Here is a 17242-nt window from a genome sequence, read left to right on the forward strand (position 1 = left end):
GTTTTCTCTCTGCAGTAATCATTTCAGTCGATCACCACGCGAATGTTCTTTTTGAAGGTTTCTAGGCCTTCAACCACAAGGCTGTCCGGATTACTGTTATGTTCTTTAAAAAAGCGCTTTGCAGGGCGACCTCTAGCTCACCCAGTAAGAGCGTGCGCCCCATGTAGGCTGAGTCCTTTGCAGCCGTCTGGGTTTGAGTCCGACCTGCGGCCCTTTGCTGCGTGTCGTCCCCCATCTCTCTCCCGCCTTTACTGTCTATCCACTGTCACTATCTAATAAAGGGAAAAAATGCTTTGCATTTGTTATCTGTAAGTTTACTTGCTCATTAATTAGTTGCTTGCAATTATCAGGTTTTTGCAATCATCTTGTATCTACTAAAGGTGAAACTGTGTGCTGAGAGCTACACCCTGAAGAAAGCTTTTTGTGCTGCTGTGTGCGGGTTGATATTCACTCTATTTTAACATGGACTCTGGTAATTTCAACATGAGATAACCAGAAGGGTGCCTTGGACCTTTCTTCTTCTTTTTCGATAATTCCAGTTAGCGACTGAATGCACCCAGTCGGCTCTACATTTGACATACTTTCTTAGATCTTAAAATCTAGCCTGCAACCTGAGACGCCATATGGCTACATGACGTCTCAGGTCACATATTGAACAGACTGCATAGCTTCTCTCAATATCTAGAACTGTCTTGGGCAGACAGAGAGTAAGTGAGAGCTGAGGGCAGAGTATCACGAAGATAGAGAGATGGTGTTTGACTCAGATAAATTGCTCCATCAACTAGGACTGACAATGAAATCCCATTTCAAGGATCAAGAGTCAGTTCATTCCACCTCATCAGGAGCGTGTTTCCATCAGTACAGCTTGATTACGAATCCACTTCAACTGCAATGGGAGAAACAGACAAAGGAAAATAGCAACAGACCTATGCCTCAAAGTGACATCACCAAAGAAAGTAATGATGAATTAGGATTTGATGAGAATGCCATTTGCGGGAGGAGAGGAGGAGAAGTAAAAGTCTTACTGGCAATCCAGCACACATAACAGTTTTGATGTTTTGTGCCATCTGTCTTCAGCCTGCTTAGACTAGGTCAACAGTGCACTATGTACTTTAATTTGTCAAGGCATACCCACACAGATTACAAATACGTATTGGAAGAAAATGCTAATAATGACTCAAAGAAAACACGGTGACCTCTGATGTGAATTAGAAAGAGCCGCCAACTGCCATGGGGGGGGCAGGTTTGGGCTCTGCACATCCCAGATGAGTTTACTTTGGGGAAAAGCTCCTATGGATTTCCTACTCTTACCAAGTTGTCAGCACCTAATGGGTAGACCAAAAATATGAGAGTAGCCATTGTGATTGGCTTGTTACCAGCCTCTACCATTCCTGATATTAATAATAAAAGATTGGCTGATAATATATGTTTCCACATTCACTTCTTTGTTTCTGTGTTCAACCGTGATGCCCCTGCAGCCCCAAAAATAACAATAAAAAGTTTGCTGCTACTCCCTTAGTGAACTTGAGCATGGCATGGTAAACTTTGTTACTTTCACTATAAAAATGAAACGTAGTTCATGATTCTTGTTTTATAAACCAAAGAAAAGCTGGTAAAGCATATGCAGCGAGTTTTAAAAGTGAGGCTGTCACATAGTTAATAGTTTAATGATACTGTAGCAGCTGTCGGTCTCTGACTTATTGACACTACTTGAGAGTGGCAGCCTCCAAGTGATGTCAGTCAAACCTCATGTACAACAGGGAGATGACATCAGTGATTAGGTAATACCCAGTTAGATTCTCCATTGGTTACGGTGGATTGGACTACATTTACCAAGGGACCCGGCCTGCAGCTTTCTCACACTGCTAACACATGCCCTGTATGTGTTCGGGTACATCCACACAAAAACATGAACAATATACTGCATACAAACAAACACATGATGCACATTAATACACTGCAGACGGAAGGCACACACAAGCCGAGCTCCCTCACCCTGACACACATTTATATTCCACCCTGACATCTCTGGTAACTGGACACCTGCTCTCTCCTGCTCTGACTGACAGGCAGCAGCAGAGAGTCAAGATCCAGGGCCAGCTTTTCCTAATTGGATTTGTGAGGCATCCTGCCGCAGGCATCTAATAGCCTCTTGTAAGCCACCCCGGGCCTGTTGTGGACCACTTCCTCCCCGAGCTGAGAATAAGGGACCTCCTGAAATGCATTTTTGGCTGCACACCCTGATTCCTCAGAGCTAGTAGGCACTTGTAGATTTTGAGGGGTTTTGACAACAATGTCGGAACAAACAGAACATATGGTAGAAAAAAAGGGGAAAAGAGGTACATGGTTGTAGCGTCAGGAAGGTTGAGCCACAAACAGTAGAATGACCTTTGGTCGTTAACTGATTTAATTTATTTTAAGCAGCATGCATCAGGTCTTACACTGCACCTGCATCACGACAAACCACTAGAGGGCTGTGAAGGACAGGCGATCTAGATCTTTGGACTTTTACTATGAATTAGTATTTTAAATCTGAGTAGATTTAAGTCCTTAGAGGTAGGTAGAAGTCAAGTTTGAAGACTTTAAGAGCTGCAAGTTCAGAAGAAGTCCTTTGTGTGCCTGAACACACGGTAGTGTTATTAGAATTGGATATTTTCCTTTCAAACCTCTTTTAATAATGTTTTACAGCAAGTACAGTGAGCTGCAGTGAGGCAAGTATTATTGTTCTCCCAAACATTTCAAACAAGAGGAAAAACATGACATGATTTTTTGTTTTATTGCAGTCATGATTTTCTTCTGTGAGCCATTGGCCTAATAGCTGAATCCACTGCTGCTGACTTTGATTTGAATTTTAATGTCGGAGGATTTCAGCAGGTTTTTTTCTACTGAAGTCCATTTTAAAGAGGAAAAAAGAGAAAAGGAATTTTTTCCTCGCTGCTGTCACACCAAGTGCAATTCCTGTTGGGGGAATTGTTGGGTCTCTGAAATTATAGAGTGGTCTGGACCTACTCTTTGCGGAAAGCGTCTTATGCTAGGATTTGACACTAAAATTGAATTGAATTTTACTGATGTAAATTAATAAAACACTACATATAAGCCTCCACCGACAATATGTGTGCAGTATTCAGAGGGACAGCATATGTTCATCCTTAATTCATGAAGTCTGCCTTTACCACAGTCTGACAGGAAAGTCTTGTGTTAAATTACCTCTGAAGAAATACAAATCGGCCTAAGAATATTACACTGAGTCAGGGAGAGAGCTTATGAGAAATAACTGTCCTTCCAGAAAAAAAGAAGATGGACTGGTGGTGAGCTGGTCTATCCATTCCAGAAGAGAAAAAGAAGTAGGACATCAGCGTTGAGTGATTAGAATAACAACAGTGGGCAGACAAGTGTAGATCTCTGCTGTGGAACATACGTGAAAGCCAACTCCATTTTTCAGCCGCCTTCCACCAAAACGTTTGATCTAGCTCTATTTCTTCATGTCAACAAATGTGTGTTTGTGTGTGTGTGTGTGTGTGTGTGTGTGCGCGTGTGTGTGTGTGTGCGTGTGTGTGAGCCCTGTCCTCCCCCACTTGAGGTAGTGCGGGAAGTAGAGAGGAAGGGGAGGGAAGCTCTTATATTAATGGCTGCGGTTAACCTGAAAGGGTCAAACCCATTGGAGCTGTTGATGGATTTGGTCTGTAGGAGCTTTCTCTCTCTCTGTGTCATACACACAAACACACACGTACATATGTGTGCAGGCCTGGTTGCATGTGGTGCATGTGGAGTCGCAGTGTGATGGTCACTGCCGTGCAGAGAGATGAAGATGACTGGGAGGAGAGGGCAGCAGGGATGCAGAGATGGTGGGAAAAGACATGACGGATACAAAAAGAGCATGTTGGAGTTTTAGTTACAGGCATGTTTATCAGAGGCTAGTCTCACAATGCCGGACCTATCCTCCACAGCGCTGTGGAGTAAGGTCTGGCTACACAACAGATACATTCTAGGATATCCGCTCTGGGTTGTTCGCATTTCTTTAAAACAATCAGAATCATCTTGAATGGCACTAAGCTCTGGCCGCAACGACAGTGGAAAAATAATCCTGGGAAGGAACTTGTTTTGGTGGAAGATTTGCACCCCGCAGAAGAAAAAGCCACATACAATATTTAATGAAGTTAACTGTTATTGGCTATTTAAATTAGCTGGATACATGGTTAAAGGTAATTTGCTCTTACCAGTCAGTCCCTCCAGAAAAAACGTGATTATGCGATCGCATAATTCAATGCATAATCAGCCAAAGTCCGCATAAATTGCCGATTTCCGTGCAAAATATGCGGGGCTTGCATGATTTCATAATCCCCGCATTTTCGTTGCAAAAAAGTCACGTATATCTTAGCAGAAAGTTGAAAAATTCACACAAGAGCAGCCATTTTCCCCTGTTGCCATGGGAACGTGACGTAATTACGCGACGTGAACATCATCGAAAAGCTGCAAACCCCGCCATGAAGCCGCAATGAAGCCGCAATGAAGCCGCGATGAAGCCGCGATGAAGCCGCAATGAAGCCACGATGAAACCGCAATTTTTGCAAGTTCCCACAATTTCATCGCATAGAATTGCATAAATATCCACAAACAATCACAAAAAAACTCTGCATTTTTCTGGAAGGACTAACCAGTGTATCGTCTTGTGTGGGCTACCTCGTTCATAGCAATCAATCAATCAATCAGTCCCAAAATGTCCCAGTTAGATAGTAAATGCTGTAAACATATTCTTGTAAATCTTTCTGATCATTCACCGAAAGAATAAAGCAGCCCTGCCTTCTTGCTTGATTCAACTTTTCTTCAAAACATGCCATTTTCAGCGTGTAACCAAAGAGGTTATAAGAAGGTGTAACGTTACAGTAGCTTGCTAGCTTGGAAGCTGTTCTTGTTGTGAAGGGGCAAAGCTTGCCGCCCCAACTGCTCGGGTGACATCTCTCCATTAGTGCATGTATAGGTACTGAGCGTGTGTGTAATTCAGGCCTGTGTGTAATAACAACAACAGAGTAAAAACATTGTAATTTCCCTTTATATTTATAATCTAATTTAATTTATTTAATAATAAAGTAAAAATTATTATAATTACATCCGTTGATCTAGACTAAAGGCCCGGACACACAGACTGATCAGTTGATCAGTCTGTGTGTCCGGGCTCCCCAATTTGTCTCTCCAAATTGGTCAAAAAAGTGCCTCGGAACACATCATAGCTGTTATGGTGTGTTCCGAGGCACTTTTTTGACCAAGTTCTGAAAACATTTTAAGCGAGAAATAGGCCATGCAGTTGCTGAATCTGTCTTCATTTGAGATCAACAAAGGTCAGTTTAAAAGATTTTCGTCAGATTTTGAGAGACTCTAGTCACGTTCATTCCGCTCCCCGTTTCCGGGTTTGCACTCTACCAATCAGATGGGTTATTTGAGTCCGACTGCCGGCAGTGCCCCTCCGCCCGATTATACATGTTAAATCGGCCAAAATGAAGGCCGACGGCACGGAACACACCGAACAGACTCCAGTCACTGACCTCGCCAGATTGTCCAACGGCCGATAATCGGGTGTGTGTGTCCGGGCCTTAAGGCATACCTGACAAGCAAACTTGTGTGTACAGCAAAGGCCTAAGGCCCACCAAATCTCTTATCAGGGTGAATGGTTGGGTGAAGAAATGATCAGACTTTAAAACCAGAGACCATGGTTTGCATTCTGTCTCTTACCAACAGTTAACACTGGTTCCCTATAACCATGACCGTGATCTTAGTGGTAGTAGTAGTTGAAGTTGGCCAGACTGAACTACATCTTAACCATAGGGTTGGCAAATCAAAAACATTATTATAATATAGTTGTTTTGGTAGGAATTGACAAGTGACCTTATTTGTTGTTTAGGTATGCCGAGATGTTTGTGAGGGGCCAATTTTAGGCAACCTAGAGATTTTTGAATGAATTTTGAAAGGTATTTGTATGGTAATACACCAGCTGACCATTCTGGTCATTTGTTTCTATTTGGACCAGAGTTCCTTTTTCTTTCCAGTTCACCAACTTGAAACACTCACTGAGGTTCACCTCATCCACTGACATGATTTCTTCCTCCTCCGCCTCTGATTAGTCTGGATCAACGGAAGCTAAGTGACAACTGCTAACAAGAAATGGAAAGACGAGAAGTTTATTCTCACCTTCTGCGTAAATAGATATGAAATTTAACAGAACTATGCAACATATTATACTAGAAAATGCATTTCCTGCAGAAAATGCGTGGGAATGCTGAATAGCTGAATTGCTAAAGCTAAACTGGATGAATAGCTTAAATCCGTAAGAAGTTAAAGTAGTGATAATAGTTGAAAAAGTTGAAATCGTTTTAATAAGTATGAATTTCATTAAAAAGTTAAAAGTTGACGCCAAACTGAATTGTTGGCTTTAAAAGTTCAACGATGCCATCGATGTACAACATTGTGAGTTCTGAATGTATCTATTAAGTATGGAAGACTTACAAATGATATGAGAAACATGCAGAAATCAAAAAAAATGTTCAAAAAATCTCAAATGGTTTTCACTTTTACATTTCAAATTTGGAATTTGAAATGTAAAAGTGTCAGTTGGAAGCTGAACTGCATTACCTTAATAAGCTAACAGTCGAAAAACATTTCTATAAAAGCTGGACGCTGAACTGTAATACCGTCAAAAGTGGAAGTTCCAATAAATTGACTAAAAAGGCTGAAAGTATAAATACTTTTTATTATTATCAGCCATATCCATTGCCTAGAACAAACAGGCATGACCCTAAAGAGCTGAGAGGTGAATATATTGCCTGAAAAGAAGCGGGATATATATATGGATGAAATCACAAATGACCCTGGAGGTAGGGAGGGAGGCAGGGAGAGAGAGAGAGAGACACACAGATAGACACAGATAGACACAGACACAGACAGACACGGACACAGATAGACACAGATAGACACGGACACAGATAGACACAGACACATATAGACACAGACAGACAGATAGACACAGACAGATACGGACACAGATAGACACAGACACAGATAGACACAGATAGACATAGACACAGACAGACACAGACACAGATAGACACAGATAGACACAGACAGACACAGACACAGATAGACATAGATAGACATAGACACAGACAGACACAGACACAGATAGACACAGATAGACACAGGTAGACACAGACAGACACAGACACAGATAGACACAGACAGACACAGATAGACACAGACGGACACAGATAGACACAGATAGACACAGATACAGACGGACACAGATAGACACAGACACACACAGACACAGATAGATACAGACACAGATAGACACAGACAGACAGATACAGACGGACACAGATAGACACAGACAGACACAGACACATATAGACACAGATACACACAGACACAGATAGACACAGACACAGATAGACACAGACAGACACAGACAGACACAGATACAGACGGACACAGACAGACACAGACACATATAGACACAGACACAGATGGACACAGATAGACACAGATAGACACAGATACACACAGACACAGATAGACACAGACACAGATAGACACAGACAGACAGATACAGACGGACACAGATAGACACAGACAGACACAGACACATATAGACACAGATAGATACAGACACAGATAGACACAGACAGACACAGATAGACACAGACAGGCACAGACAGACAGACGAACGGAGGGAGACACATAGACAGAATGACAGACAGACAGTAGTGGAACGCAAAGGATATAGACTAATGTTCATATTAATGCCTGTAGTATTCAAGTTGACTGTGTTGTCATGGCTACTAATGACCCGTGACTAAACGCCCTTTGATCTCTGTGATGAGATCTCTTTGATCAGCTAACGACTGCAGCACCTGCTGTTAATATGGCACACTGCAGCTATTCAGAGACACTGAGATCGAGCTCTCAAATAAAGGCTCAGTCTGCTAAAACGATAAGTGCTATCAGTCAGATGACCTCATCTTGAGCACCACAAGGCCTTTCTGAACGTAATCATATAAAATTCATATGGATAAACTTAAAAATGTGGGCATATCAGTGATTTAAAAAAGTGGTTCGCTCTGCATTTTGCTCTGAAATGTGAAGGATCTTTAACAGGGGAGCGAATGGAAGAAGATTTGGAACTGTTGTCATTTGGAAGCTCACCGAGCCAAAAGTATAAGTCATATCGCATAACTGAGCACATTGGCGGAAACCAGACAAAAAATACCTACGTTTTGATGTATAAATTGTGTATGACAAGTAAATATTGTGGGTGTGAGAGCAGTTTATAGAGCAAGGACAAAGCTCCACACTAATCTGTGACATAACTCACTCTAAGAAGCTACATACACACTCTGTTTAATCGATCAAATGTCCTGAAATGTACAATAAACTTAAATAGCTTTTTTACAAAAACTGTAAAAGATATCAAAACACTGAGCACACCCCGAATACCTGAATATTTTGTGAATGGTTTAAAGTTTGAATCACTTCTGTAGGTGAAAGAATGTAGGAGGAGATACATTTTGAAGCAGAAGAGGATTTGAAGGATTTGAAGCTTGCTCTCATTGACTTTAATGTTAAAATAAAATGTTTAAAAGCTTAATATTTAAAAAAGTATAAATAGTAGAAAAAAAGTTGAAGAAGTCCCATCATTAGCTGAACATTTTAAAAGTTGAATGGTTTTAATAGCTGAACGTATGCAGAAGTTACGGAGAGCCAAAAAAACGTACGGAATAAGAAGAAGAAGCAGAAGCAGAAAAATAAAGAACAGGATGATAATAGTGGGAATACTGCTGAATCGTCAAATATAATGACAATGCAGCGAATACACACTTTGTCTGTGTTAAATGAGACCAAGAGACACGTCACTGCAACATCAGGGGGAAAATCCAACACTGTTTCCATGGACACTTCAGCATCAAAGCCTCCATGTTATGATGCGTGCAGATAACGCACTTGGGTTTGTATCAACCAGGAAGTACCCCAAGGAAACAAACTTGTTTCCAAACCGAAGCATCTGACACAAGTTAAAGTCCTAATTGATTCAAGCCTACCGTTCCTATAGACAGGGTTTCCCTGAGATGCTATCCGCCGACGACTGTGATCTCAGAGCAAAACAAAAGAATGATGTCAGTAAGGAAAAAGAAGAAGATATGCTCCCAATTACATGACACGAGATAGATAAAAGAACAAGTGCTGCATGTTTAAGGAGAAACATGTAGTGCTGGGGCCTCATGGAAATGGCTACTATTGATAAATGAAGGGATTAACTGTGTTTAATGAGCTGACATGACTGTTTCCAGACTACAAAGGTGAGGCCTGATTTTGGATGGAGTTTTAAAAGGATAAGGTCGGTTATACTATATATTTTTTCTTGTTCTCAACCATTCCCATGTAAAGACCAAGTCGAACAATGAATTGATCTTACGAGCAAGTATTGGGTGTGCATCTAAAGCCTGATATATCTCATTCATCTGTGCCTTGGAGCTTCACTGTTGGTCCATGTCCAGAACCCAATAAAAACACATGAAATGATCCACACCGTTATACTTCTTAGTAAGATGCGTTCATTGTTTCTTTTGGATTCTAAGGAGATTTTGCTGACGATAAGAAAAATGAGAATCTTACCAGACAAATCCTTTAAACCAGAGATCTTCAACAGAGGGTCCGGGACCCCTAGGGGGGTCCTCAGAGTCACTGCAGGTGGGGGGGCGGCTCCAAATTATTGCTAATTTTTGAAAGTTCATTCAACATATTATTAGCAAATGTAAATCCCCACTGATGATAGGCTTCTTAACCTATGGGTAAGGTATTCACTAAGATAGCCACACACAGATCCAGGATTCACTGTACCACATGTATGTGTAACATTAAAATATTATTTATAAAATCATGCCCACAATTATTATTTTAATAGCTTAGTATTCGATGCACTAAAAAAGGTATACAAAGGCTTCAGGCCACCCACACGTTATTGTAGGACCAGTTTAATATGCAACTTCATTTTATACAATATATGTAGTAGGGGGTCTCTGCTCCGTCTCTCTTTCAGTTAAGGGGTCCTTGGTTTAAAAAACGTTGAAGACCCCTGCTTTATACACTGTAATGTTTTCTGTAAAAAGTGCAACCATGCTGGAATCAAGTGACATTCATTTATTATACTTCCAGCAGATACATTTACAACACAAACAACAATTTTAAAACCTGCCTCCTCTGCCAGATGACAGGGATTACAGAGCTTTGCTGCAAAGCACACAGACACGTCAGTACGTCAAGTTAGTTTGTCTCCGCGCTGCTCGTCTTCAGTCCTGCGCTGGAACGAGGGAGGAAGACGAAAGTCGCAGGTAAAGAAAGCTTTTTTTCACAGTGCTTAAAACATGCTGTAGTGGTTTGGGACCCCTCCCGCTCGGTCCGCACTGGGATCAAATCCCACTGGAGCCTGGAGTTTTTCTTCTTAATTCCCCTCCCTCTCACACTTCTTTCTGTCTTAATAAAAGAGGAAACACTGAGGACTCCTCGACCCCCATTAAAAAACAACAACAAAGAAAGCTTATTCACATCACAGCTCTCAACTCCACAGATCACGAGGGTTAATCAGCCGTCTGGTCTGACCAGAAAGGACTGCAGGCTTTAAAACAATGCACTGGACATTACCCTGATCATCTGAATGATAAGAATGTATTGTTTAGTTAAGCTACATGAAGGTGTAGACCATCTCCTCCCTTATGTATCTATGTATGTACGTATTTTAATGACAGTATCAGTCTGCCCATGCCTCAGACCAGAGACACAGCTGATGTCACACAACATTATGGCAATTTTTTTTTTTTTTTTTTTTACAAGCTTGAGCTTATTGACTTGCAGATTTTGGAATATGCAGAGAACCACAAATCCTGATACATTTTCCATTCACGCACTTTATCCAGACCCTATTTTCTTGACTCAGTAGATAAAATGGTGGTCAGAGATGCAGAACTAAATAGCAGGGCAGTATGATATAGCTCTATGGCTGATTTTCATTGACAACAAAAAATAGTGACATCTAGTCTGTAGATGAGTAAGGAAATGTTGTTAGATCTGTACTGTGAGTGACAAACAGCTTGTTTTAAATATGATTTCAGACTCTTTGGGCAATTCTTACACTTGGTACAAACAGCAAATAAAAAAAAAAAATCCCATACATGATCCAATCTTTCCAGACACGCACAGGAACCCTGATTACATGGCCCACGAGATGTTGGCTGTGTGCTCCTTGGCCTTCATTCGCAGCACGGCTATGCTTGACGAACGCCTCTCAAACTCGGGCTTGGTCTCGAAGGCGTGGTGACCGTTGGTGGTCGGCGTGAGGAGGGAATCTGCACTGAAGAAGTTGTTGAGGGAGACATGGCCGAACTGGTTCTGCTGATTGGGGAAGCCCATGTAGCCGTGCTCGGCGGCACCGGCAGCCGAGCGAGGGGAGTGCGAGTAGGAGGTGACGCAGGGGGGGGAGCCTCGGGGCAGCATGCAGGAGGAAACCACAGAGCCACCGGGAGCAGGGCTCGGCCACAGGTTGTTGGGAATCTGTTGGGTGAAAGAAGGTTTTAGATACTGGGGAGAAAGCCTGTAATGATTTCATCCATTGGGGCACATACTATATAATATAAAATTAGTTTTAATAGATTGATAATTTGGCATATACAAAGATTTCAACTAATTCTTCTTTCTGGAGTCGCATGTATAGATGGATTCAAACTTCACACATATATGTAGAGTATAAACACTTCACGTAATAACACCTGAATCATTCTATTTGCTGATGAAGGCCATGAAATGTGATTGAAAGCTCAGAAAAAGATAGTAAGTGTATCTTTTAATTTGAGATTATTTGTCACACAGTACAGATGCAGTTTATAGGAACGTTTAAGTCTTGCATACTGCCTAAAAATAAAGAACTGAAATTTTGGAAGTAAATAAAAAAAAGAATGCTATGGTGTAGTTGGAGTTTGGTCAACGATGGTCTGTGCATGCAATGCAGCTGTTAAAGTAATGTTATGTTTAAATATGTGGGAAAAGAAATTCTAACATCAACTGAAAACAACTGTTAAAGGTTGTTTCACCCATATTAAAAATAAATATTTTCTCACTTTAACTTTAATTTGAAGTGTTGGGCATGCAGTAAGTTTTGGTTTATTTGCCAACGTTTTAAGATATCTGTCTGTATATAAACTGCACAGTAGTCACTGGAACTACTTCCTACAGAGGAAGTAGCCCCTGTGAAAACTGTTGACAGCAATGTGTGTGGATTATCCAGATTAACACAGGCACCTGAACTGTTTGATGTTACTAAATGTGATTTTGAGCATGAAAAACTCCTTTGTATTGGGGTGGAGACACAAATATCAGAGACAGACATCTCAAAATAACAACACAATGGATAAATAGAGCCAAAACTATCCCCTCTGTCAAGATAACACAAGCCGTAAGTGAGAAAATATGTTCTGGGGGGGGAGGGGGATAAAGTGACCCTTTAAGGGTCAATGTCTCAAACGTTGTCTGAATGCACACGGCTCCAAACGATTCCAAAGACAAGTAGACTATTAGTCTCATGACTTTGGAGGAGTTGAGTCACGCAGCCTTAATTGGCATTTTATTAGATGATCAGAGAGCAAACAAGCCAGAGAGAACAGAGAGGACAGAAAGACAGATATAGTCCCATCTGGTCAACATACACCTCATGACCGATTTTTAAGTCAGGAGTTCCAGTCTGCAGAAACAGTGTCCGCCTTTAACGTAAAAGGCTGACGGAGCTGACAGCTCAATCCAATTCAGATGACTTAATTCACTCTGAGGCAGTTCATTCGGTTTCATTTGCCAAGATTTCAATCAAACTGAGAAGACACGCAAGTGTAAGTGAGTAGCATGTGAATAGCATGCAAATTAATGTGTTCCTTAATTGTATCTGGTCAAAATGGCTCACTGAAATGTGCCACTGTAGCTTTCTTCACCACAACATAAATCCAAAGTAAAATAAAACACATCAATACCCTTTAAACAGACAAATTAGTTGAATCAATTTCAGCATCTTCAGTAAACTGCAAAACTGAACCAACTGGCTATTGCTCAGCAAAGGACAACACCTATTGCCAAAGTATAGTTTACATTTGAACAAATACCACAAACCACAAAAGAGCATGTGATGCAGACAGAAATCCACTTTGACACTTAAGTAAACTTCTTTTGTAGCACGAAACGTGTAGCTCTGGAGAATCAGCCTTGCCAAAATGTTCCTGACGACATGTGCCATCGATAAGCAGGACCTCAGTCTTTGCCCAAAAAAACAACAATATTGGCCAAAACCTCATAGTCAACAAAATGAAACAATACTCTTCTCAAACCTCACAAGCATGCAATCCATGTCCACTGGGTTTAGGGAGACAAAGACACCCACTGCCAGCACATGTACAGTCCATTTAATGACACTAATCTGGATCAGCTGTAAGAAAGGGTATGGCTGGCTGGTATCCAGGGTATCTATCAGAAACATGTGCGAGAAAATACGAGGCAGTGCAACAGATTTCTGACCTGGTCTTGAGCCTGGGCATAGAAGAGCTGGGACACTATTTTTACAATTCTACCTCTTTGAATTGAATACGTCAGCTGCTTTCTGTAAGATTAATATGTTACCACACACCCCTCTGTGGAGCATACCTCCATCTGAAAAACCCAAACGGCTCTACTCTACAACACTTGGAGGCCCAATCTAAGTTACTGATAAAGAATAGCTACCAAACGGACAAAGTGACATTGTGCGTCTCCTCTCACCTCATCTTGTACCTGACCTTTGTCCAAGCAGCAAGATAAATGTGCAGCTAACATGAAATGTGATATAAGGCCATTCATTCAGCCACGGCACATCAGCAGAGGTTCTAATCAGTGCTCAGCTTCTTATCTGAAGATGGCTTTCATAATTAGTGATTGATAGAGCAGCAACTGATTCATGCAGATAAAAAGCATTCGTTTGTTGTGACTTAAATAAATTAAGTGGCCTATTTTAGAGGAGAGGGCTTAGAGAGAAAAGGAATGCAGAGTGTTACACTTACATTTCCTCAAGTACTATACTTAAGTACAAATGTTGAGGTCCTTCTCTTTTCTTTTAATGCCACTTTCTACTTCGCTACATTTCAAAGAACAATTTTGTACTTTTTACTACACAACTTCAATCTGACAGCTTTAGTTACTAGTTACTTTGCAAATTACATTTTTTACAACACAAAACTTATTTATAAAATACGGTGTTTTATTATAAATTAAACTAGCCAACAATATAACGGCCTACAAGTCCAGCTGAAATGGTTAAGACCATAAAACACACAACTGTTTGGATCGTTTCCAGTTTCTAAAATGTGAGGATTTTTCTGCATTGAGTACTTTTAATTCTTTAAGTACATTTTCCTGATGATACTTAGGCCAACGTACTTTTAGGCCCTACTTAAGTAACAGTTTCAATGCAGGACTTTTACGTGTAACAGAGTACTTTTACTTGAGTAAAGGATCTGAATACATCTTCCACCACGGCTACATAGCCTACTGTACAGTGACATAGATGACATTTCCCACCAGAGGTTCATTTAACATCGACAGTAAAAACATTAACCGTCGGACCCAACTCGCCTGTGTGTAGCTGTCGGTCCTCGGTAACACTGATAAATCGTAGGTGGCTGCAAAGTGAGTTTTGGCTTGTTGGATCTGCCCGTAGCGCTCTCTTTTCCTCCATTTTGCTCTTCTATTCTGAAACCACACCTACAGTAGAAAATATAGGACGTCAAATAAAATGAGACAAAACAAAAGCAATTAAAATAAATGTGACTTCTTTATTTAAATAATAAATAAATAAAAAAAAAGCAGGGGGCACTAGAAAATGAATCCATCCAAATTCTGGCAGAATAATCTGTTAATATAATATATATATATATATATATATATATATATATATATATATATATATATATATAATAAAATAAAAAGCTGCAGCCTGAAGTTCAAATAAATCCTTCTGCACTGGTAAATTTAGTTTTTTTTTATTTTTTTAAAAAGCGTAAAGTGTGTGTTTAATCAAGACATTTGTTATAATAACTAAATAGATTTTTTTCGTTTTTTCGTATTTATGATCTACATTCGTGGATTTGGAATTTTACGCATAGCGGCGTTTTGCTCCATTTCTTCTTTCTTTAATTTGTAGTTTCTTTTCTCCGTTAATAAAATAAGAGTCTGGTGATAAACTGTACCTGCACTCTGGCCTCTGTTAATTCCGTCCTCATGGCCAGCTGTTCCCTCACATAAACATCTGGATAGTGAGTTTTCTGAAAGACTTTCTCCAGCTCCTCCAGCTGCGCGCTGGTAAAAGTCGTCCGGTGTCTCCTCTTTTTGCTGCTGGACACGTTACTGTCGCACTTGTCTCCCATGTCGTCCAAATCCGTTTTCTCCTGTCCGGTTGTCACCGGAGAAGCACGCAGAGTGCAACAATTGTCCATCGACCTCCCGAGCTCTGAGTGCAAAGTGTCGTCGTCGGTTTTTGGCACACCGTAATTGGCTGTTGATAAAATAAATGACAATACATCTTTATAGTAGGCATACATGCCATGACATTACCTTGTGCATTACAAATGAATATGGACAAATCATATAATAATACGTTAATAATCGAATTATAGGTCAACGTTGATCCTTTAAGTGTGTCCTACTAAAACAATATACGTGGGAGAAAATGTAAAAAGATTTTCAACATTTTAAAATGAATCAAGCATACAAAAGAAACGCCGTACCTCAGAAACGTTTTGGACAAAAACAGATACATTGGATGTTAAATGTCACTCCTTCTGCTCTTCAACTCGCACACAGATGCACACAAACTCCTGTAAAACTGCAGTGGTGATGCTCACAAAAAGTCAAAGTTACAAAACCAAGTTTTTACGTACCGTTTTGTTCTCCGCAGGGAGAGGAGCGGTGTTCGCCGCTCTGAAGCCCGAAGGCCTGCGCACATTTCGGGGAAGACTTGGTGAAGTACTGCGCGCTGTCCAGGCTCTCCATGACTTGGTCCATGTAGTAATCGCTGGCCTTAATCGTTTGGCTTTTCAACGCAAACTTATCCTCCATGTACTCCATCATCTTAATCGAAATCCGCTCGCTTTAATCAAATGTCACCATTAAAAAAAAAAAAAAAAAAACCTAATCGCCGTCGCGCACCGTTGAGCGGAGCGATTCCTTGTAAATGCAATAATTCGCCAATGGAGTTAATTTGCTCTGTCTTGAAGGCACTACGTCTTTATAGCCCCAAAGCGAATGGGATCCTTAAAGAGCTCCCCTCCTCTCTGAATATGAAACAGCATCCCAACTCCTCCCACGCCCTGAATCCAAACCAAACAGCAGTTAGAAGTGATTCTAGAGCCACACAACGACTCTGAGAGGAAACAATCAAAACTGACTTTCACTTACAACATGTTTAGACATCCACAATGAGGCAATCATTTATCTGCAGCTACAAATTGTGACTGCAAATGGGATTTAATCTGATTCTTTGGAAAACTCAAGGTTGCTGATATCTGCTGTTCATTTTTATTTGCTATCGGAATAGTGAACCGAGAAATGCTCTGAAAATGACTTTAAATATGCATTGGGGGGGGGGGCAACATCACCTATTAACTTAATTTTATTATTTATTCTATGACTTTTCTGTGAGGCAAACTAATTGGTAGCCTTATATTTCTAATAATAGGGCCCTGCCATATCTGTTAAACCTTTCATTTTAAGTCCATAAAGGTGTCACTAATTTACGAATCTGTATTTAAAAAAAATAAAAAAAGAAATGTTTAATTAGTTTTTTTTTTTTTTTTTCCTCCCGTTAGTTCAATAAAAGCAAGTGCAGCTTACAGAAAATGTGCGTTTGGCGCATACAAAAGAAAACACGGCTCCAAATCCATTTTTAAGAATACACTGCGCAATGTAGCCTATACGTTATTAACACGTGCAGCATGCTTCCCATTTCGCAGTCTAAATTAAATTGGATATTAATTAAGGTTTCCTGACATTTTGACAAACGAGGACAAGAATATCATTTTCATATGTTCAGGCTTAAACTGAGATCTAGTTGTTGTTCTTGTCCAGAACGTCTTAAACTATTATTTTCATTCCGAGTTGCACCGAAGAATTAATTAAAACAAAGAGTTTAGTTCTT

At 40.4% G+C, this 17242-nt stretch overlaps 1 protein-coding gene across 1 annotated transcript; it reads right to left on the reverse strand.

The window, feature by feature from the left end:
• Positions 1-10264: 10264 nt before the first annotated feature.
• On the reverse strand, positions 10265-16215 carry alx1 (ALX homeobox 1). Its single transcript, XM_078256023.1, is given in 4 exon segments — positions 10265-11592; positions 14683-14811; positions 15297-15601; positions 15987-16215. Coding segments are annotated over 4 exon segments (1005 nt in total). The 3' UTR covers positions 10265-11250.
• Between the last annotated feature and the right edge of the window lie 1027 nt (positions 16216-17242).

Source organism: Sander vitreus, chromosome 8 (genome assembly GCF_031162955.1).
Source record: "Sander vitreus isolate 19-12246 chromosome 8, sanVit1, whole genome shotgun sequence".
Lineage (NCBI taxonomy): Eukaryota > Metazoa > Chordata > Actinopteri > Perciformes > Percidae > Sander > Sander vitreus.